The sequence below is a fragment of the Saimiri boliviensis genome, chromosome 17, assembly GCF_048565385.1.
Source record: "Saimiri boliviensis isolate mSaiBol1 chromosome 17, mSaiBol1.pri, whole genome shotgun sequence".
NCBI lineage: Eukaryota > Metazoa > Chordata > Mammalia > Primates > Cebidae > Saimiri > Saimiri boliviensis.
Window position 1 is genome coordinate 52,365,236 of NC_133465.1, and position 22,863 is coordinate 52,388,098.

Below are 22,863 nucleotides of genomic sequence, written 5' to 3' on the forward strand. Positions count from 1 at the left end.
GCCCTCAGAATTGCTGGTTTGTTCTTGCAGTTGATCTGGAACTAAAATTCACAATGCGAGCTGTTGCCTGTCTGCTCTGTCCAGAGCTGCAATCTAGTCCTGCCTCTTGTCTGCCATGATCTCCTCTTATTCATCTCTTATCAATTTATGTGCTATTCTTGTGCAATGGACTCCTTGAGGGTTTAGTTTTGGTGACTTAATACTCTCTTTTTGTGCTGGCTGGCCTTCTGCCAGGAGGTGGCGCTTTCCAGAGAGCTTCAGCTGTGGCATTATAGGGAGGAACCCACAGTTTGTGTATTTTAACTGTATAAATCTTTTGATTATATAAAATATTGTGTATTTTAACCATATAAATATTTTAAATTATATAAAACATTATGATTTTGAATATTTATTTAAATTTACCCACATGTTTACTCTTTTAATGAATTTCTGCATCTGTAATGCACAGAATTAATGAATTTAGTGGATTTCTTCATCTATCACTTTCCATTAGGTTAGCATTTAGTATTTTCTTAGTAAGAATTATCTGAGTTTCTGGCTCAAAATGTCTTTAGTTTTCCTTTGCAATCAAAGGTCATTTTCGGTGGGCACAGAATTCTAGATTGTTAGTTATTGTCTTTCAATATTTTAATATATCATTTTGTTGTATTCTGGGTTCTGTTAATTCTGTTTAGAAGTCAACTATCAGTCTAATTGTTGCTGCTTTGTAGATTTGCCATATTTGTTATTTTTGAACTGCGTGATGGTAGGAGGTGCTCCATAAAATTTTCACTTTGCAGATATTTATTACTTGATTTAACCCACCACCACTACAACTGCTGTCACTCTGATTCACTAGAAATTGGGTAATTATTTTGTTTTATTAATCCTTTTTAAAAGTAGGTGTAGCTCACATTTTGTTCAGTGTTTGATACTAGAAGTGTTTTGAGTCTTTGTTTTTAAGTTTGCTAATTTTTTTTGTTTTTGAGACAGAGTTTCACTCTTGTTAGCTAGGCTTGAGTATAATGGTACAATCTTGGCTCACTGCAACCTCTGTCTCCCAGATTCAAGTGATTCTCCTGCCTCAGCCTTCTGAGTAGCTGGGATTACAGGCTTGCGCCACAATGCCTGGCTAATTTTGTATTTTTAGTAGAGATAGGGTTTCTCCATATTGGTCAGGTTGGTTTTGAACTCCTGACCTCAGGTAATTCACCCGCCTTGGCCTCCCAAAGTGCTGGAATTATAGGTGTGAGCCACTGTGCCTGGCCAGTAATGTTTTTTTGAAGAGAAATATGCCATAGGAATATAACTCTTGTTTATATAAATTCACCTATGGTAAAACTGATTTTATTAATGTCCTTTTGCTTAAAGTCAGGGTTTCCAAGTACCTATCAATGATGTTAAGTGAGAACTTACTGTACATATAAGTACAGTAAAATTGCATTAAGAAAAAAAGGATGGTGAACACTAAACTTATGATGAAGGTTGGGGAAGGATAAAGGATGAGTTTATAAGGGGAACACTCCAGGGTTAGTTGCTGATTTTTGTCAAGCCCTAGCTTTTGTTTTGGGCATAAGTTTGTAGGAATTTATTACATTATTGAACATTTTGAATTAATCAGATGAATAAAAGTGGGTCATGTGTAGACCAGTAATGTTTCAGGAACAAAGGATAATGCTAATTCAGATTCTATGCATGTAGTTTCTAATTGTAAGTTAAGTCTGTTCCATTGTTCTATTTTTGTTTTTCCAGGGACTTCAATTATATACATATCAGATCTTCTTTGCTTTTATATCTGTCATTTTGTTCTGACTCTTTTAAACTTTTTTTTCAGACTGGTTTCATCTTCCTTCTTTTTTCTTCCACTCCTCCTTTCTTTTAATTCTTTCATTTCTGTCCTGAATGTCAATTACTATGGTTTTATCAATCCATTCTACCTTTGAGTCTTCATTTTGAAGTTAACTTTGTGTTTCACAGTCTATTTTCTGAGTCCAGTTGCTCTTATTTTACAACTTCCTTTGTCTATTTCTCTTTTGATTTTTGGTATTCTTTCATATTTGCAGTTTGTTAATGATATTTACTTTATATTATTTTGCTTGTTGTAGTTTTGATCTTGGCTTTTCTGTGTTATACTAAAGAGCTTTAATTTTTATTTTGCTTCCTTTGCATTATAACTTTCTAAGGATGCTATGTTCTCTTTTCTGTTCACTGTTACCTGCATTGCATTTTCTAGACCAATGATCCTATGGAAGAGTTGAAAGTGTTAGGTGGCTTATCCAGTTCAAGAGTCCCCTCTTCAGTTTCTACAGTGAACAACATTTACTTAAATAAATGGCACCTTTGTTTGTTTGTTTTTTTTTTTTGATTTTTTTTTTAAATGCATTTTAGGTTTTGGGGTACATGTGAAGAACATGCAAGATTGTTGCATAGGTACACACATGGCAGTGTGGTTTGCTGCCTTCCGTCCCCTCACCTGTATCTGTCATTTCTCCCCATGCTATCTCTTCCCACCTCCCCACCCCCCCTCCCCCATTTCCCCCCCAACGGACCCCAGTGTGTAGTGCTCCCCTCTCTGTGTCCATGTGTTCTCATTGTTCAACACCCGAAATGGCACCTTTTTTGAGGAATGTGTTGCTTTTCTGACTTTTTGATTCCATTTAGTAGGGAATTCCTCTTTAATTGTTTTTTTTTTTCCCCTTTACTACCAAACCTTATGGAATACTATTCACTTTCAGAGTCTATCCTGTACCCAGGTTCTAAAGTTAATTTTCTGCTTCCCTCATATACCATCTCAAGATTCCTGTCTTTGGTCTCTTGTATTTCTAAGCTTTCTTTTATCTCTCTAAAGGTTAAAGCTTTCATCCATCAGCTCTCTGACTTGTTCTATTATTTCCCTACTCAGCTAGGGACTCTCTTCTTATGGGTGAACTCTCATGGGTGTTATCCATGTTCTGCATTACAAAGACACTTCCTTATTCTTTCTTCTATGAAAGTGCCATATGAGTTTCTTCCTGCTCCTCCTTCTTTTCCTCCTCCTCCTTCTTCATCTTCTTCCTCTTCTTCTTATTCCTTTTCCTCTTCTCCTTCTTTCTCTTCTCTTTCTCCTTCTCCTCCTTCTCCTTCCTTCTTCCTTCTTCCTTCTTCCAGGTTCTTGCTCTGTTGCCCAGGCTGGAGTGCACTGGCACATTCTCGGCTTACTGCAACCTCTATCTCCCAGGTTCAAGCAATTTTTCTGCCTCAGCCTCCTGAGTAGGTGGAATTACAGGCTCCTGCCACCACACCCAGCGAATTTTCATATTTTTAGTAGAGATGGGCTTTCACCATGTTGTCCAGGCTGGTTTGGAACTCTTGACCTTAAGTGATCTGCCCACTTCAGCCTCCCAAAGTCTTGGGATTACAGGGGTGAGCCACCATGCCTGCCCTGAGTTTCGTCTTTAGTGTAGGCTGTGAAGCTGACTGTGCTGGTTCTAGATTTTTATTTCCTGACTTATATGCAAACGAAAGTGTTCAATATTCTGCCTCTTAGTTAGACTGTAGGCATGGACTCTAGGTTATTTTACTTGCCTTATTTGTTAATTTTTATGAATTTTTTGGAGACCATCTGGAGAGATTCAATTTAGGTGTCTACTGTCATACTAAAGCAGTGTTTCTAACCTTTTTTTCCCTCACTTCTCTAAGGAGCCTTTATAGACATTTTACTTCCTAATTATCCTCCACACCCTGTGAAAATTTAATACCAAAGATACACCATATATCTGTTTAAGTACTATGGCCACAAAGTATTGTAATATCTGAGATTTTTTTTTCTCCTAAGAACCAGTTTTATACCTTAAGAGCAGTATCACCCTCAATGAGAATGCATGTTCTGAAAGTATCTTGAATATTTTTTTCATTGTACTGCTGAATCCTATTTAGTAGTATTTTACTTGTACTTTAACACATGTATGAGTAATATGGGTCTATAATTTCCCTCCCTCACCTCCTCAGTGTTATATTTATTCTGTAGTTTTGCAGGCAATTAGGAGCTACTGAAGGGTTTTATTATAGGAATAATCAATTTTTTTTTTTAAGAGGAATACCTCCCTTGCCATACTTTGAAAAATAAATGGAGGACGAGACTGGTGGCATAGGTTTTTAAAGATGCTATTGCAATAACATAGGTATTAGTTAATGCAGCAGTAAATTCAAGAAGTATTTGGAAATAGAATGAGCAGAAATTTGATAGTCATATGCATGCAAGAGGTAAGGGAGAAGAAAGCCTAGCCTTACTCCCAAGCTTCTAACCTTTGTTATAATTTGACTGTTAGCTTTAGCTATATTAATTAATTCTGAAACAGTAATTCTTTCATTTAATTAAATTATGATTTACATTACAGAAAGTGGAAAGGTTACCATTCAAGAATTTATGACTAAATTCTCTGATATATTGACAATTCCTAAAGCTGCAGGTAAGTTTTATTTAATATGTACTTGCTGCCCAGATCTAGAAAGACAAGCAGTGGTTTATATGTTAAAAACAATATAGGTTTCAATAGTTAAAGTACAGGTAAGTAAGAAGCAATATAATATGAATATAAAACAATAAAAGATTAGATTACATAACTTCTGTTTGAATTCTAAGGCAAATATTGCTAAGCGTAACCCAGACTCAAAATTTTTAGTAGTCTTACTTGGTAGTACTAGAAAATTACTAGATTATATATTATTCTTTGAGGTTATTCAGTATGCATATTTGACTTTTGAATTTATTAGAAAATAATTTTTAAAACTTTTGACAAATCCAGTGGAATTGACTTTATCACTATCTGTTATGTTCTCATGTATGTTCAACAACTCTCTTGATGACATTTTTTAAACATTTATGCTTTTTGAGGTATAACTTACATATAGCAAAATTTACTATTTTTAGGAATACAGTTCTTTGGATTCTTAAAAATAATGTCATATAACCCTTACTATACACACCATATAGACTATATCACCCCACAGAAGTCTCTTGTGCCCTTTTGGTAATCCATTTCTTCCTCTACACTCAACCCTGGCAACTACTGATTCATTCTTTGTCCCTATAGTTTTGCCTTTTGTGAAATATCTTGTAAATGTAATGATTAAATATGAAGTGGTTTGAGTCTGGCTTCCTTAGAATAATATTTTTATATTCATCCATTTTTTGCACATTGTTTGGTTCCTTCTGTATATGAGTAGAATTCCATTTTATGAATGTACCATAATTTGTTTTTCCATTTGCCATTGATGGGCTATTGAGTTATTCTGTGTTTGGTGATTATGAATGAAGCTGCTATAAATAATTATGTACAGGTTTTTCTGTGGATGTATGTTTTCATTTTTCTTAAATACCTAGAACTAGGCTGAGATATATGGTGAGTGTATGTTTAAATTGATCAAAAACTGCCAAACTGTTTTGCAGTGTCTTTCTAAAGTGCATTCCCGACAGCAATGTATAGCAGTTCTAGTTGCACTGCATCCTAGCCAACACTTGACAAAAATATCAGGAATTTTTTAAAAATTAGCCTTTCTAATAGTTGTATAGTGGTATTTCATTATGGTTTGCATTTCCCTTATGACTAATCATGTGTTTGAAAGTCTTTTATACACCCCCCGCCCCCCCAAAACACACACATATTTGCTATCTCTACATCTTCTTTGGTAAAGTATCCAACTTTTTGTCCATTAGAAATAATTAGGGGCCGGGCATGGTGGCTCACGCCTGTAATCCTAGCACTTTGGGAGGCCGAGGTGGGCAGATGACCTGAGGGCAGGAATTCAAGACAAGCCTGGCCAACAAGGCAAAACCCTGTCTCTACTAAAAATACAAAAATTAGTCAGGTGTGGTGATGTGTAGCTGGGACTGCCTGTGGAGTCCCAGATACTCAGGAGGCTGAGGCAGGGGAGTTGCTTGAACCCAGGAGGTGGAGGTTGCAGTGAGCTGAGTTTGTGCCACTGCACTCTAGCCTGGGTGACAGAGCAAGACTCTGTCAAAAAAAATAAAAATAAAAATAAAAAAGACTGTTTCTTATTAAGTTTTGAGAGTTCTTTATATATTCTGAGCAATGTTATTATATACATGTTTGCAAATATTTTCTTCCAGTCTGTTTTATCTTTTCATTTTCTTAACATTGTCTTTCAGAGAACAATAGTTTTTAGTGTTGATAAAGTCTAATTTCATAATTTTTTTTATGCTTTATTCTACCTGGTCTGACCTAACCTTTGCCTAAACCCATGCTGTAAAGATGTTCTCCTTTTTCTTTTTTCTATAGAAATCTTATAGTCTTAGATTTATATTTAGGGCTGTTACTCAAGTTAATTTTTATATAAAATGAAGGTTTTATATTGGTGGAGATTCACTTTTTTTTTTGTTTTTGCAAACATATGTTTAATTGTTCCAGTACCATTTGTTGAAGACACAAATTCTTTCTTCCTTGAATTGCCTTTGTATTTTTGTCAAAAATCAATTGACTATGTATATGTGGGTCTATTTCTATGCTCTCTATTGTGTTTTATTGATTTATGGGTCTGTTCTTTCATTATTATTACACTGTTTTGATTACTTTTGCTTTATTGAAAGTTGAAATTAGGTAGTTTGAATATTTTAATATTATTCGTTTTCAACATTGTTGTAAATCTTTTTGTTTTTAATTTTCCTTTACAAATTTTAGAATTTCTGTGATTTTTATTGGAACTGTGTTTAATTTATAGATCAATTTAGGGAGAATCAAAATCTTAACAATATTGAATCTCTGATCCATAAATACAACCTCTCTCTCTCCTTATAGCTCACCTTTGATTTTTCTCTACAATGTTGTTATTGTTATAGTTTTGTTTGTTTTTTTTTTTTTTTTGAGACAGAATTTCGCTCTTGTTACCCAGGCTGGAGTGCAATGGCGCGATCTTGGCTCACCGCAACCTCCGCCTCCTGGGTTCAGGCAATTCTCCTGCCTCAGCCTCCCTAGTAGCTGGGACTACAGGCATGCACCACCACAAACCTGTATTTTATTTTGCACACATGTGCATATGCACGTGCACACACACATACACACACACACAAGGTCCTTTCAAATTATACATTTCTGATTATTCATAATCATAAGAGTGTAATTGATTTTTGCATGTTGATCTTGTGTTCTGTAACGTTAATGAACTCAGTAGGTTTAGTAGCTTTTTTTGTAAACTATTTGGGCTTGTCTATGTATATAGTCGTCTGTGAAAAAAGACAGTTTTCTTTTTTCTCTTTCTAATTAGTATATCTTTTATTTCTCTCACCCATTCCCATGATTGCGTTGGCTAGGATCTGTCTAGTGTGATATTTAACAGGAGTGTGAAAACAGATATCTCTTCTTGTTTCTTGTTCTTAGGAGGAAATCATCCAATTTTTCACCATTAAGTTTGACTTTAGCTATAGGTTTTTAAAATATATGCCTGTTATTACAATGAGGAATTTTTCTTCTATTTCAATTTGCTTAGAGTTGTTATGAATGGGTGTTGTTGTGTATCAGATGCTTTTTGCATATTTATTAATATGATAATATAGTTTTCCTTTATCTGTTGATATGGTACATTTCATTGATTAACTTTTAAAGATTGAACCAATCTTGCATTTCTGAGATATATCTCATTTATCATGCTGTATCATGCCTTTTCTGTATTGCTGAATTTGATTTAATAAAACTTTGCTGAGGATTTTTGTGTCCGTATTCACCAGGGCTATTGTCTGCCTTGGGAGTTTATCAATTTTGTTTATCTTTTTAAAGAACCCCAACTCTTAGATTTGTTAATCTTTTATCTTGTTTTTCTAGTCTCCTAGTCTCCATTTCATTTATTTCTGTTACATATTTGTTATTTTCTTTCTTCTGTTAACTTTGGGCTTAATTTGTTCTTCTTTGTCAAGTTCCTTGTGGTGTAGCATTTGGTTGTTTGAGATCTTTATTTTCTTTTTAATGTAGGCATTTAATGGCACTAGTAAGTACTTACTATGAAGGTATAAACTTGTCTTTTAGAACTGCTTTTACTGTGCTCCTTATGTATTCATATGCTGTATTTCCATTTTAATTTATCTCAAGATATTTTTAAATATTCCCTTTCATTTCATTTCTGACCCAATAGTTGTTCAGGAACATATTGTGTAAATATTCAGGTATTTGTTAATTTTCCATGATTTCCTCTATTACTGATTTGCAGTTTATATCTCCTACTATTATAATATTTAATCTATGTCTCTTTCAAATCTCTTATTGTTTGTTTTATGTGTTAAGATGTTCCAATGTTGGGAGCACATATATTTACAATTTGTATATATTTTTGATGAATTTACCATTTTATCAGTATATAATGACCCTCTTTGTCTCTTTTTAGAGTTTTTGACTTAAGATCTATTTTGTCTGATACAAGTACCCATATTCTCTTTTGGTTTCCCTTTTTGTAGAATATCTTTTTTCACCCCTTCACTTTCAGTCTATGAGTGTCCTTTAAGATGAAATGAGTCTCTAGGGTTTAGCATGTGGTTGGGTCTTATTTTTTATGTGCATTCATCCATTCTATGCCTTTTTATTGGAGGATTTAATTTGTATTCAAAGTAATTATTGATAGTAAGGACTGACTAGTGCAATTTCTTCATTGTTTTCTGTTGTTTTATATATCCTTTGTTTCTTTCTTCCACTCTTGCTTTCTTCTTTTGTATTTTGATGGTTTTCTGTACTAGTATAATTTGAATCTTACTATCTTTTGTGTATTTACTGTAGGCTTTTGCCTTGTAGTTACACTGGGGCTTACATAAACATCTTATATGTATAAAAGGCTATTTAAAAGTGATAACAACTAAATTTTGATCATATAGAAACTCTACACATTTACTTTACCTCCCCCCACATTTTATGTTTTTGATATCACATTTTACATGTTTTAAAAGTTGTATTCCTTGCCAAACTATTATAACTATAGCTGTTTTTAATAGACTTGTCTTTTAATATTTGTACTGGAGAATATAATTTATTTACATATTGCCATTACAGTATTTGAGTGTTTTGAATTTGGTTATATACTTACTTTTACCAGTTACTTTAATACTTTCATATGTTTTTCATGTTACTAATTAGCATCTTTTTTTTAGCTTGAGGAATTCCCCTTAGCATTTTTTGTAATGCAGATCTATTGGTGAATGTAATGCAGCTTTTGTTTGTCTGAGAAAGTCTTTATTTATCTCTCTTTCATGTTTGAAAGATTGGATTTCTGGGTATAATATTCTTGGTTGGCAGGTGTTTTTTTTTTCTTTCTCATTTTGAATATATCATCCCATTCCCTTCTGGCCTACAAGGTTCCTGTTGAAAAATTCACTGAGAGTCTTATGAAGGTTCCCTCATACTTAACAAGGCACTTTCCCCCTTGCTGCATTCAAAAATCTCTCTGCTTCCAAGTTTTGACAATTTTATTGTAATGTATCCCAAAGTGGGTCTCTTTGAATTCATCTTATTTTGTGTCTTTAGACTTCCTGGATATCTATTTTATTCCCCAGGCCTGGGAAGTTTTCTTCCATTATTTCTTTGAATATATTTTTTCTTTATTTCTTTTTTCTCCTTCTGAAACTTTGATAACATGTATATTGTTTTGTTTCTAGCTGGGGCACAGCTTGGTTTTATACATTTTAGGAAGACATGAGATATCAATGAGTACATGTAAGATGTACATTGGTTTGGTCTGGAAGGGTTGGGGGAAAACAACTTGAAGCAGGGAATTTTTTAATGGACAAATTGTGAGAGAGTTATGTAGCTTTTTTTTTTTTTAAATCTCTGTTGCTGTCTTATTTACGAATAGAATGGGAGGCAGGTTTGCCTGACACAGTTCCCAGCTTGACTTTTCCCTTGAGCTTAGTGATTTTGGGGTACTAAGATTTATTTTCCTTTCACACCATGAGTTCAAACATATATCATTTCTTTGTAGTGAGAACATTCAGAACATTATTAACTATAGTCACCCTTTGGTTTTTAAATGGACAAAAACAAATCGTATGTATTATATATTGTGTGATTCAAAATATGTACATACGTTGTGGAATGGCTAAATTGAACTAATTAACATATGCTTTACCTCACCTATTTTTGTGATGAGAACACTTAAAATATTTTCTCTTAGCAATTTTCAAAAATATTATACATTGTTATTAACTGTAGTCACATCACCATGTTATACAACAGAGCTCTTAACCTTATTTATTTTCTAATATTTTATTAAAGATGTTTGAGTATATATTTATGAGGGATATTGGTCTACAATTTTCTTTAGTGTCTTTTTCAGATTTTGGTGTTAGGGTTATGTTGGCCTTATAAAATGAATTGGGAAGTTTTCCCTTCCACTTTTATTTCTGGTTGAGTTTGTGTATTCGTTTGTTCTAATGCTGCTAATAAAGAAATACTCAAGACTGGGTAATTTATAAAAGAAAGAGATTTAATTGACTCACAGTTCCATATGACTGGGGAAGCCTCACAATCATGTTGGAAGCTGAGTGAGGAGCAAAGTCATCTCTTACATGGCAGCAGGCAAGAGAGCTTGTGCAGGGGAATTCCCATTTATAAAATCATCAGATCTCATGAGACTTACTACCACAAGAACAGTATGGGGATGCCATCCCCATGATTCAATTATATCCATCTGGCCTGCCCTTGATACATGGAGATTATTATAATTCAAGGTGAGATTTGTTGGAGGGGACACAGCCAAACCATATCAGTTTATGATTAGGATTAAGATTTTTTTTTTCATTAAATGTTTGGTAGAATTCACCAGTGGAGACATCTATTCCTGAAGATTTAAAATATTGAGCTCTATTTATTCAATGAATGTGGAGCTGTTTAGAGCCTCCTTCTAAATCTTTCTCTTGTTGTCACTATATCTTTCTGTAAGTATCATAAAGAAGAAATATACTTTCTGTAAGTGGAACTGTGTCTTGTCAAAATCCATTTATTTTATGTAATTTGTCAGATTTATTGTCATTAAGTTGTTCATAATAGCCCCTTATTATCCTTTTAATATCTGTAGTATGATGTCTTATTTTTATTTTTCATTCCTGATGTTTGTAATTTCTGTTTTCTCTTTTTTTGTCTGTAACCAGTCTTGCTAGGGGGTTATTAAATTTATTAATACTTTTACACAAATGTTGATTTTGTTAATTTTTGTTAAATTTTCTCTTTGTTTTTCTTTTTCATCGGTTTATATTTTTATTTTTACTATCACTTGGTCTTTGTTTTCTTTGGGCTTCATTTACCCTTCATTGCTAGCTTGTTGAGATAGAAGCTTAGATAACTGATTTTTATTCTTTTCTAACATTTAAAACTGCAACATGTTTTTGTTGTTGTTGTTGTTGTTGTTGTTGTTTTTTAGATAGATTCTCGCTCTGTCACCCAGGCTGGAGTGCAGTAGCATGATCTCAGCTCACTGCAACCTCCATCTCCCGGGTTCAAGCAATTCTCCTGCCTCAACCTCCTCAGTAGCTGGGACTACAGGTGCATGCCACCACACCTGGCTAATTTTTGTATTTTTAATAGAGACAGGGTTTCACCATGTTAGCCAGTATGGTCTTGATCTCCTGACCTGTGATCCACCTACGTCGACCTTCCAAAGTGCTGGGATTATAGGCATTCGCTATCACGCCCAGCCCCTAATGTGTCTTTGATTGCATCTCACAAATGTTATGTTGTGCTTTATCATGTACTAAACTATTTTCTAATTTACCAAATTATTTTTTTCTTTGTAGCATGAGTTATTTAGAAATGTAGTCTTTAATTTCCAAATATTGGGCCGTTTTCTAGAAATCTTAATTATTATTGATTTCTAATTTATTTATTTATTTGTTTTAGGGAGAGGGTCTTGCTTGTTGCTTAGGCTGGAGTGCAGGTGACACGATCGTGGCTCACTGCAACCTTCAACTCTTGGGCTCAAGCAGCCTCTTGCCTCAGGCTCCCAAGTAACTGAGACTACAGGCATACACTACTATGCCTGGCTAATTTTAAACTTTTTTTTTTTTTGGCAGAGATGGGGTCTCACTTTGTGTTTCAGGCTGGTCATGAACTCCTGGGCTCAAGCAATTCTCCTGTCTTGGCCTCCAAAAATGTTGGGATTATAGGTGTGAGCCACTGTGCCAAACCTGATTTCTAACTTATTAAGTTTGGCCAGAGAATACACTTTGCATGATTTAAATTCTTAAATTAATTAAGATTTGTTTATGGCCCTGGTTATGGTCTAGCTAAGTGAATGTTCCATGTGTATCTGAAAGAATTTGCATTCTGCATTTATTGAGTATCATTCTGTAAATATTAATTAGGTTACAATATTTACTAATCTGGTCTGGTCTTCTAATTCTTACTGTTTTTTATTCTACTTGTTCTATTAATTACTGATAGCAAGGTGTTTAAATTCCCAATTTTTACTGTGGAATCATTTATTCCCCCTTTAATTATGTCAGTTTTTGCTTTACTTACTTTGAAGGCTTTTGTTCAATGTATACAAATTTGGTATTGTTGCAAAATTTGTATATATGACCTTAAGAAATATATTTTTTCTATTGCTCTTTTTTATCTTCTTTTTATTGCTCTTCTCTTCCTTTCCCCAGATTTTATCACTTACATTTGTTGTTGTTGTTGTTGTTTTTTTGGTGTCTATTTCTTGTCAGCTAACTTGTTATTTTGGCAACACAGAAGGACATAAATTAATACAAATAAATAATACTGTCATTTTTCTTAAGTGTAATTTCATATGTTGGGAAATTTTAACCACCTATCTTTAAAATATAAAGGAGAAACATGAAAATTTCTTTCTAACTGAAAGTGATTATCTCCTCCCAGAAGATAAATTTTACAACAACAACATTCACAAAAATGATGTTACAGCCATTTCTGGTCTCCAGGAAAATTTAAATGCCATAGGAATCTGTCTGACAGATGATAAAATACAGAAAGCTTTGGATAATACTAATCCTAATGGTGAGTAATTATTTCACTTTAAATTAACAAAGTTGGAGTATGTCAGAAGAAACTAAATGCCTAAGGAGATACAACTAAATTATCTATCTTTAAAAAGAAAACTGTTTTTGTAGTTTTTAACTGATGAGTTTATATTGAAGGAATTTATTTTCACAGTTATATGTCTGGCAGCTTTTATTTTGGATCTGACATGCATATCATATACAACACAAGATAATTCATTCCTCCACTTTATTTTCATATTTCATAGCTCTGGCTTTATAACATCAAATGGTCATTTTAACAACAGTATCTAAATTGTTACTTCCCTTTTTTTTTTTTTAAAGATGAAGTGGTGCGTTTTAAGGATTTTATCAAAGAATTGGCCAATACTGATGAATTTATTGAATGCCAAAGTAAGTATGAAATTTAAAGGAATATAAACAGAAACTTCATGTCTCTAGCTTGGTATGTGTAGGGGTGTGTGTGCGTATGGGTGGGTGGGTGCGTGGGTGTGTCTGTGTGTGTGTGCATAACTTTTTTTTTTTTTTTTTGATATAGAGTCTTGCCCAGGCTGGAGTACAGTGGCATGATCTTGCAACCTCCGCCTCCCGGGTTCAAGCAATTCTCATGCTTCAGCCTCCCAAGTAGATGGGATTACAGCTGTGTACCACCACACCTGGCTAATTTTTGTATTTTTTAGTAGAGATGGGATTTTACCACATTGGCCAGGCTTGTCTCAAACTCCTGACTTCAGGTGATCTGCCCACCTCGGCTTTCCAAAGTGCTGGGATTACAGGCATGAGCCACCATGCTTGGCCACATATTTAACTTTTAACAAAACTCTGCCAAGGCCCCTTTTTCATTGTGTCATTTAAATGATATAGAAATATGTATTTTTAAAACCCTAGTTTTTCAAATTTCTGGATACACATTTTTCATAACATCCTTAATTATTTAAAAAATTGTTATCTCTGTGTTTCTTTCTCTCTTTTCATGGATTCTGTTATGTTGCATTTTTTCTTTATTGGTTTTGTCCAAGGTTTTTCTCTTATTATCAGTAATCTGGTTTGGTTTCTTTAATCACCTATAGTGTCATTTGCTCTTTTCTTATTTTTCTTCTTTATTTCTTCTTATGTATTTGGGTTTACTCCCTTACTCTTTGTCAAAAACTTTAGCTAAGTGCTTAACTCAGCTTTTTAAAATCTATTTTGAAATTTCAGTACAATGAGACATTAAAACAATCATGGAATACAAACATTGAAATTGTGAATTGAAATCTTAAGACTGGGATTTTGAAATGAATCTTAAGTGTATTATCTCTAAATTAGTCTTTAATTTGAATGCAATTAAAATCAATATTCCAGAAAAATTTGGGTGGAAACTTTGAGAAAATAATTCTGATATTTATTTGAAAGACGGACCCTTTTGAAAAGCAATAATGATGGGGAAGTTGCCTTACCATACCAGGTAGAAGGACATATCATAATGCTGTTGTAACAGTGTTACAAATAGACCAATGCATCGCAATGTAGAACCTGCAGAGACTCATGTATATAAGAACTTGACATATGATACAGAAATCATCAATCAATTGGGGAAAAGATGTGTTATTTAATATATTATTTGAGAAATTGCCACACTTTGTGGAAGAAAATAAAATTGAATTCTTACTTTATGCCATACACAAAAATAATCTTTAAATAAATTAAATAGATGTTAACATGAATCTGAAAGTAAAACTATAAAGCTGGTAGAGTAAATTATTGGAGAAAATATTATGCCTTGTGGTTGTGAAGGATTTCTTAAATGAGACTTCTAAAATCACAATCATAGGATAAAAATTCTATTATATTAAAATTAAAGATTTCTGTTCAATAAAGACCTCTGAAGAAATGAACAGATATGTAACAGACTGAAAGAAGATTAATTGCAACTTTTAGAGCTAACGAATGATTAATATTTCAAATATGTATAAAGAAATTCTACAAATAAGAAATAGATAAATAAAAACCCATTGGAAAAATGAGTAAGGATGTAAGAAGGCAGTATGCAAAAGGAAAAACACAAATGGCTAATATGTATATGAAGAGAAAGCATTAGGAATACTTATAAATAGCTGGTGGGTAAGTAAAACAGTGTTGCCATTCAAAATAGCAGTCTAGCAGTACTTAGTGAAATTAAATACATGTGTTCCCATCATCCAGTAATTCAGTTCTTAAGTACACTTATTAGCCCTGAGAAAGTTTTGTGTTACAGACATTTATAAGGATGCTGATTGCAACATTATTTGAGAGAGAAAAGAGATGAAGGTAACTTAATTGTCCATTACTAGGGGAATCATTAAATAAAATGTGGCCTCTACATAGAGTAAATAATAAACAATAAACTAGATTTACATTTACACCATCGATATATTTCCATAGATACATTTCAGTAATATATGGTTCAGTGAAGAAAGGGAAGAAATAGAACAAACTTATAGATCAAAATGCTTTATATAAACTTATTTATATGAATGCCCATAAGGGAACACTATATTTTTTCAGGTAAACATAAATCTAAGTAGATAGATGAGATAGATTGAATAGAAATACATTAAATACACCCGAGTTGCTACTTATGAAGGAATAAAACTGGAGATAGTAGTTAAAGGAGAAAAGTAATAAAACAAGCAGAGGCCCTTTGAAGATGATCCAATAGTATGATCAATTCAGTTCTGTATGCCAGAACTCTTTTTAATAGTATGAAAAATAAAATTGACAAGTTCGATAAGATTAAACAGAGTGCATGTATTTATACACAGAGATAAAGATAGATTTGAGATTTAAGTGACAATAAGCCTGATTTAAGAAACATGTAGCACTTCATATTCCAAAAACATTGAATACACATTTTCAAATGCCTATGAAATAGTCACACAAATATGATATATTTAAGTCACAAAGAAAAAAGTCAATGAATTCTGAAAATCAGAAGTTGTTCAGACCACGTATTCTGACCACCATGTAGTAATATATTAAAATTATTTATGAAGGAATATGGAAAATATTTTGATCTGAAGATCAAAAACAGATTTTAAAAAAGCAAAAAAAAAAAAAAAAAAAAAGGCAGATGCTTCTCTAAATAATTATTTGGCTAAAGAATAAAGCCTGAAATTAAAAATTATTTAGAAATGGATGAGAATGGTAGCACTACATGTGAAAACATGTAAAGTATGATTAAAACAGTCTTACCAGAAATGTTACAGCTTTAAATGCTTTTATTAGAAAATGAGAAACACTGAAAATATCTTAATTGTTCAACTCATGAAGCTAACCAGCAACATAAACTAAAATAGCAAAACAATCCCCACAAAAAGTGGTAGTTAGGAACTAATCAAGTTGAAAGTAGGAGTAATTGAAATAGAACATACACACACACAAAAATTATTCATTTAACCAAAAGTTGGGTCTTGAAAAAGACTAATAAAATAGAGAACTCTTTAGGAATTATGATGAAGGAAAATAAATAGAGATGGCATAAATAAGAAGAAAGTGAGAAGTGTGGATACAGAGATTTAAAAATATTTGAATAACACAAAATTAAGTTAATAAAATGTCAGTTTATGGACATCTCATCAACAGCACTGTCATTCTTTCCAAACATGTAGATAAGAAGAATAAGGGCAACTTTTTAAATTAAAAAATTAAAAAATAATTTATGGTACCATTTCATTGCAATCATTTTTCTGTTGTTTACTTTTTTGAGTTGAATACTTCAAAATATTTGTTTCTTCTTTTCTCATATAAATATTTAACCTATAAATTTTGTAGAACTTTCCATTTAGAATATATTTCAGAGGCAAAAAGGATTGGATATTCTACAAAACGAATATGTTTCACACAAATCAGGTTGTTATGTGCTTATATGGATACAGTAAGTACTGTGACACTTTCTCATTAATATGTATGTATATATGTACACACACATAGGAATAGAAGATGCATGTAACATTATTAATAGTGTCCATGATGGAAAAGTTGGAATTAAAGATCTTTTATCCACTTTGAAGAGCCTGGAAAAACCTTTAAATGAAGAACAATTTAAGGTCTTATCAAACCATGCAACTGATGGTGAGTACTTTAGTAACTTCTCAGCTCTCCTATTTAGAGTACATATGTTCCCACAGGCTAAATTTTTAAAAAGTAATAGTAATACTGTATACTTATTATGGAACTAGTATATTCATATATTGCTCATTGTGAATTGTTACAACCCTTTTGGAAAGTGTACCAATGTTCTTTATTTGGGTAAGACAAACATAATCTTGTTATTCATGTTTTAAAACCAGATGTTCATAAATTGGAGTATAATGGCCAAATAGTACATATGGTAGGGCCCTACTCTTCGTTTTCTCCAACCCCGTATTCTGGAGAGAAGATACTTCATATATACAGAGTTCCACAGACTTTTGGGTTCTTTTGAAGAAGAACATAACCTTAGTGACCCTACCATTGTTGGATTCACATAACTTTTAGACTAGATGGAGTGTAAAGACAACAGTGAGATTCAGCAAATGACTTCTGGAATGTCTAGAAGGCATCCATTGCATGGTTCTAACCATTTCCTTACTTTTATTTATTTATTTATTTATTGTTATTATTATTTAGTTTTATTTTTTATTGCATTTTAGGTTTTGGGGTACATGTGAAGGACATGCAAGATTGTTGCATAGGTACACACACGGCAGTGTGATTTGCTGCCTTCCTCCCCGTCACCTATATCTGGTATTTCTCCCCATGCTATCTCTCCCCAACTCCCCACCCTCCACTGTCCCTCCCCTATTTCCCCCCAACAGACCCCACTGCGTGATGGTCCCCTCGCTGTGTCCCTGTGTTCTCATTGTTCAACACTCGCCTGTGAGTGAGAACATGCGGTGTTTGATTTTCTGTTCTTGTGTCGGTTTGCTGAGAATGATGGTTTCCAGGTTCATCCATGTCCCTACAAAGGACACGAACTCGTTATTTTCGATTGCTGCGTAATATTCCATGGTGTAATATTCCATATACATGTGCCACATTTTCCCTGTCCAGTCTATCATCGATGGGCATTTGGGTTGGTTCCAAGTCTTGCTATTGTAAACAGTGCTGCAATGAACATTCTTGTGCATGTATCCTTATAGCAGAATGATTTATAATCCTTTGGATATATACCCAGTAATGAGATTGCTGGGTCAAATGGAGTTTCTCTTTCTAGGTCCTTGAGGAATCGCCACACTGTCTTCCACAATGGTTGAACTAATTTACACTCCCACCAACAGTGTAAAAGTGTCCCTATTTCTCCACATCCTCTCCAGCATCTGCTCTCTCCTGATTTTTAATGATCACCATTCTAACTGGCATGAGATGGTATCTCAATGTAGTTTTGATTCGCATTTCTCTAATGCCCAGTGATGATGAGCATTTTTTCATATGTTTGTTGGCCTCCTGTATGTCTTCTTTTGTAAAGTGTCTGTTCTTATCCTTCACCCACTTTTGAATGGCTTGTTTGTTTTTTTCTTGTAAATCTGTTTTAGTTCTTTGTAGATTCCGGATATCAGCCCTTTGTCAAATGGGTAGACTGCAAAAATTTGTTCCCATTCTGTTGGTTGCTGATTCACTCTCATGACTGTTTCTTTTGCCCTGCAGAAGCTGTGGAGTTTGATTAGGTCCCATTTGTCTATTTCAGCTTTTGTTGCCAATGCTTTTGGTGTTTTGGTCATGAAGTCCTTGCCTACGCCTATGTCCTGAATGGTTTTGCCTAGATTTTCTTCTAGGGATTTTATGGTGTTAGGTCTTATGTCTAAGTCTTTAATCCATCTGGAGTTAATTTTGGTGTAAGGCCTCAGGAAGGGGTCCAGTTTCTGCTTTCTGCACATGGCTAGCCAGTTTTCCTAACACCATTTATTAAATATAGTGGAGTTTTGGTTGTTTTTGTACTTTGTATAAATGTAATAATACTGTATATATTTTTATAGTTTGCTTTTAGCTCAGGATTCTGAAATTTAGACAGACAGATACATTATAGCTATGGTTCCTTCCTTTTTCTGTTGTATAGTTTTCTATTTCATGAACAAACCACAATTTTAAGACAAATCTGCCCTATTGATATTGAATTTAGGCTAGATTTCAGTATTTGCTATGCTGTTATGAAAAAGAATGTCATATTTATCTCTTGACATGCATGTCCAAGAGCTTCTTTGAGTATATTTCTAGGATAACTGCTAGGTCTTAGGGTATTTTCATGTTTTACTTTACAAAGTAATGCCAATTTACAAATTAGATATAATGATTTATACCCCTACCAATAATGGGAAAGAATTTCTGTGGTTCCATATATTAACCAACATTTGGTATTGTTAGAATTTTTTTTATTACTGTTTTCAAATCTGATGGGAAAATAAAAATACCTAATTTTGTTTTTTACTTAAAATTCTTTGATTACTAATAAGATTGAGCACCTTTCAGATGTTTTTAGCTATTTCAATTGACTATCTAATGAATGCTCAATTAGAACTTCTGCTACTTTTTTAGTGAGGGATTTCATTTTTAAGATATTAATTTATAGAAGTTCTTTATATATTCTGGATACTGGTCTTTAGCACTGTACTTTGCCAATATTGTCTCTCAGTCTATGGTTGGTTTTTTCACTTTTTATGGTATCTTTTGGTATACATTATTTCTTAATATGAATGTACTAAAATCTATCAATATTTACCTTATGGGCAGTAAACTTTGTCATGTTTGAGAAATCCTGCCCCTATCCTGAGACCATGAAGAGATTCTTCTGTTATCTTCTAAAACTTTTGCTTTCACTTTTATGTCTTTGATCTATCCAGGTGTAATTTTTATTATGATGATTAATAGGGGCCCAATTGTATTTTTTTCTATCTTGTTTATTGAGAAAACCCTTCTTATTGAACAATAATATCATTTCTGTCTGTATCAAGTGTCTATATATGCATAGTTCCTTCTATTGGCCTATTTTTCTATCCTTGTGTTAGTACCATATATTTACTATAGTTTTAAAATAAACCTTATGTATATTAGATGAGACCGCCTTTCCCCCATTTTGTTGTTCTTCAAGTATGTCTTGGCTGTTCTTGAACCTTTCTTGTCCGTATAAATTTTGGGAACAGATTATCAAAATCCTTTGGGAGTTTTGAATATATAGTTCAACTTGGGAGAACTTGTATCTTTTGTATGTTAAAATAAAGCTTTTTTTGTTTTAATAGTTTTTGGGGTACAAGTGATTTTTGGTTGTATGGATGAATTGTATAGTGGCAAAGTCTGAGATTTTAGTGTACTTGTCACCTGAATGTAGTGTACATTGTACTCAATATGTAATTTTTTATTCTTCAACCCCCTCACACCTCCACTTTCTGAGTCTCCAAAGTCCATTATACCACTTTGTATGCCTTTGCATACCCATAGCTTAGCTGCCACTTATAATTGTAAACATGCCATATTTGATTTTCCATTCCTGAGTTACCTCACTTAGAATAATGGCTTCCAGCTCCATCCTACGTGATGTAAAAGACATTATTTTATTCTTTTTTATGGTTGAGTAGTATTCCATGGTGTATATATACCACATTTTCTTTATTCACTCATTGGCTTATGGGCACTTAGGTTGGTTCCATGTCTTTGGCATTGTGAATTGTGCTGCAGTAAACATATATGTGCAGGTGTCTTTTTGAGATAATGGTTTTTATTCCTTTGGTAGACAACCAGTAGTGATATTGCTGGATGAAATGGTAGATCTACTTTTAGTTCTCTAAGAAATCTTTATATTGTTTTCCCTAAAGGCTGTACTATATTCCCACACACAGTGTATGCATCTTCCCTTTTTTACCATATCCATGCCAACATCTATCGTTTTTGGACTTTTTAATAATGGCTATTCTGGAAGAGGTAATGTGGTATCTGATCGTGGTTTTAATTTGCGTTTCCTTGGTTATTAGTGATGTTGAGGATTTTTTCCCCTATGTTTCTTGGTTATTTGTATATCTTCTTCTTTTTTTATTGTACTTTAGGTTCTAGAGTATATGTGCAGATCATGCAGGATTGTTGTATAGGTACATACATGGAACTGTGGTTTGCTGCCTCTATCTCCCCATCACCTATATCTGGCATTTTCCCCCATGTTATCCCTCCTCAGCCTCTCCACCCCCCGCTGACCCTCTCCTAGCCCTCCAACAATAGACCACACTGTGTGATGCTTCCCTTCCTTGTGTGCTCATGTCATTTGCCCACTTTTGAATGGTATTATATGTATTTTTTTTCTTGCTGACTTGTTTGAGTTCTTTGTAGGTTCCAGATATTGGTCCTTTGTCAGCTGTATAGTTTGCAAATTGTTTCTTCTGTATTGTTGGTTGTCTATTTAGCATATTGATTATTTCTTTTGCTGTGCAGAAGATTTTTAGTTTAATTAGGTCCCACTTATTTATTTTTGTTTTTGTTGCATTTATTTTTGGGGTCATAGTCATAAATTATTTGCCAAGGCCAATGTCCGGAAGAGTTTTTCCTAAGTTTTTCTTCTAGGATTGTAATGGCTTCAGGTCTTACACTTAAGTCTTTGATCCATCTCAAATTGATTTTTGGATAAGGTGAGAAATAAGGAGACACATGTGGCTATCCAATTTTCCCAGTACCATTTATTAAATAGGATGCCCTTTCCCCAATTTATGTTTTTGTATGCTTTGTCAAAGATCAGTTGGTAATAAGTATTTAGTTTTATTTCTGGGTTCTCTATTCTGTTCCATTAGTCTATATGTCTACTTTTTCTTTCTTTAATCAGTACCATTCTGTTTTAGTAACTATAGCCTTGTAATATGATTTGAAGTCAGGTAATGTGATGTGTCCAGATTCATTCTTTTTGTTTAGGATTGCTTTGGCTATTCGGGCTCTTTTTAGGTTCCATATGAATTTTAGGATTTACTTTTCTAGTTATGTAAAAATAATGTTGGCATTTTGATAGCAGTTGCATGGACTCTGTAGATTGTTTTGGAAAGTATGGTCATTTTACAATATTGAGTCTCCCAATCCATGAGCATGGGATGTTTCCATTTGTTTGTATCATCTATGATTTCTTTGAGGAGGGTTTTGCAGTATCCTTATAGAAAGCTTTCATTTTGCTGTGTAGGTATATCCTAGGTATTTTATTTTATTTTGCAACTATTGGAAAAGGGATTGTGTTCTTGATTTGATTCTCAGCTTGATTGTTGTTAGTGTACAGCAATACTACTGATTTGTGTATGCTGATTATGTCACCTGTGACTTTACTAAATTTATTTATCAAATTAGGAGTCTTTTTGTTTTCTTAGGTATATGATCATATCACTGGTGAACAATGACAGTTTGACTTCTTCTTTTCTAATATGGATGTCCTTTATTTCTTTCTCTTGCCTGATTACTCTGGCTAGAACTACCAGTACTACGTTGAATAGAAGTGGTGAAAGTAGGCATCCTGGTCTTGCTCCAGTTCTCAGGAGGAATGCTTTCAACATTTCTGCATTTAATATGATGTTGGCTGTGGGTTTGTCATACATGTTTTTTATTATTTTGAGGTATGTCTCTTCTATGCCTGGTTTTTTGGATTGGATCTATGCCTAGTTTATGATAGGATTTGTATCATAAAAGGATGCTGGATTTTATCAAATGCTTTTTCTGCACCCATTGAGATAATCATATGGTTTTTGTTTTTAATGCTGTTTATGTGATGTATTACATTGATTGATTTCTGTATGTTAAACCATCCTGGCATCCCTGGGATTAAATCAACTTGTTTGTGTGTATTATCTTTTTGATGTGCTGTTGGACTTGGTTTGCTATTATTATTTTGTTGAGGATTTTGGCATCTATGTTCATCAGGGTTATTGGTCTGTAGTTTTCTT

At 33.4% G+C, this 22,863-nt stretch overlaps 1 protein-coding gene across 10 annotated transcripts in view; it reads left to right on the forward strand.

The window, feature by feature from the left end:
- Window positions 1-22,863, forward strand: part of EFCAB13 (EF-hand calcium binding domain 13) — a 277,023-nt gene that overhangs the window by 94,579 nt on the left and 159,581 nt on the right. For all 10 annotated transcript variants that reach the window (XR_012514684.1, XM_074388801.1, XM_074388793.1 and 7 more), the window contains 4 exons: window positions 4,359-4,430; window positions 12,831-12,968; window positions 13,295-13,363; window positions 16,922-17,062. Coding sequence is in view for 9 of the 10 variants with exons in the window: in XM_074388801.1 (XP_074244902.1) it covers window positions 4,359-4,430; window positions 12,831-12,968; window positions 13,295-13,363; window positions 16,922-17,062 (420 nt within the window). In the remaining variant the exon portion in view is untranslated. The remainder of the gene's footprint in view (window positions 1-4,358; window positions 4,431-12,830; window positions 12,969-13,294; window positions 13,364-16,921; window positions 17,063-22,863) is intronic.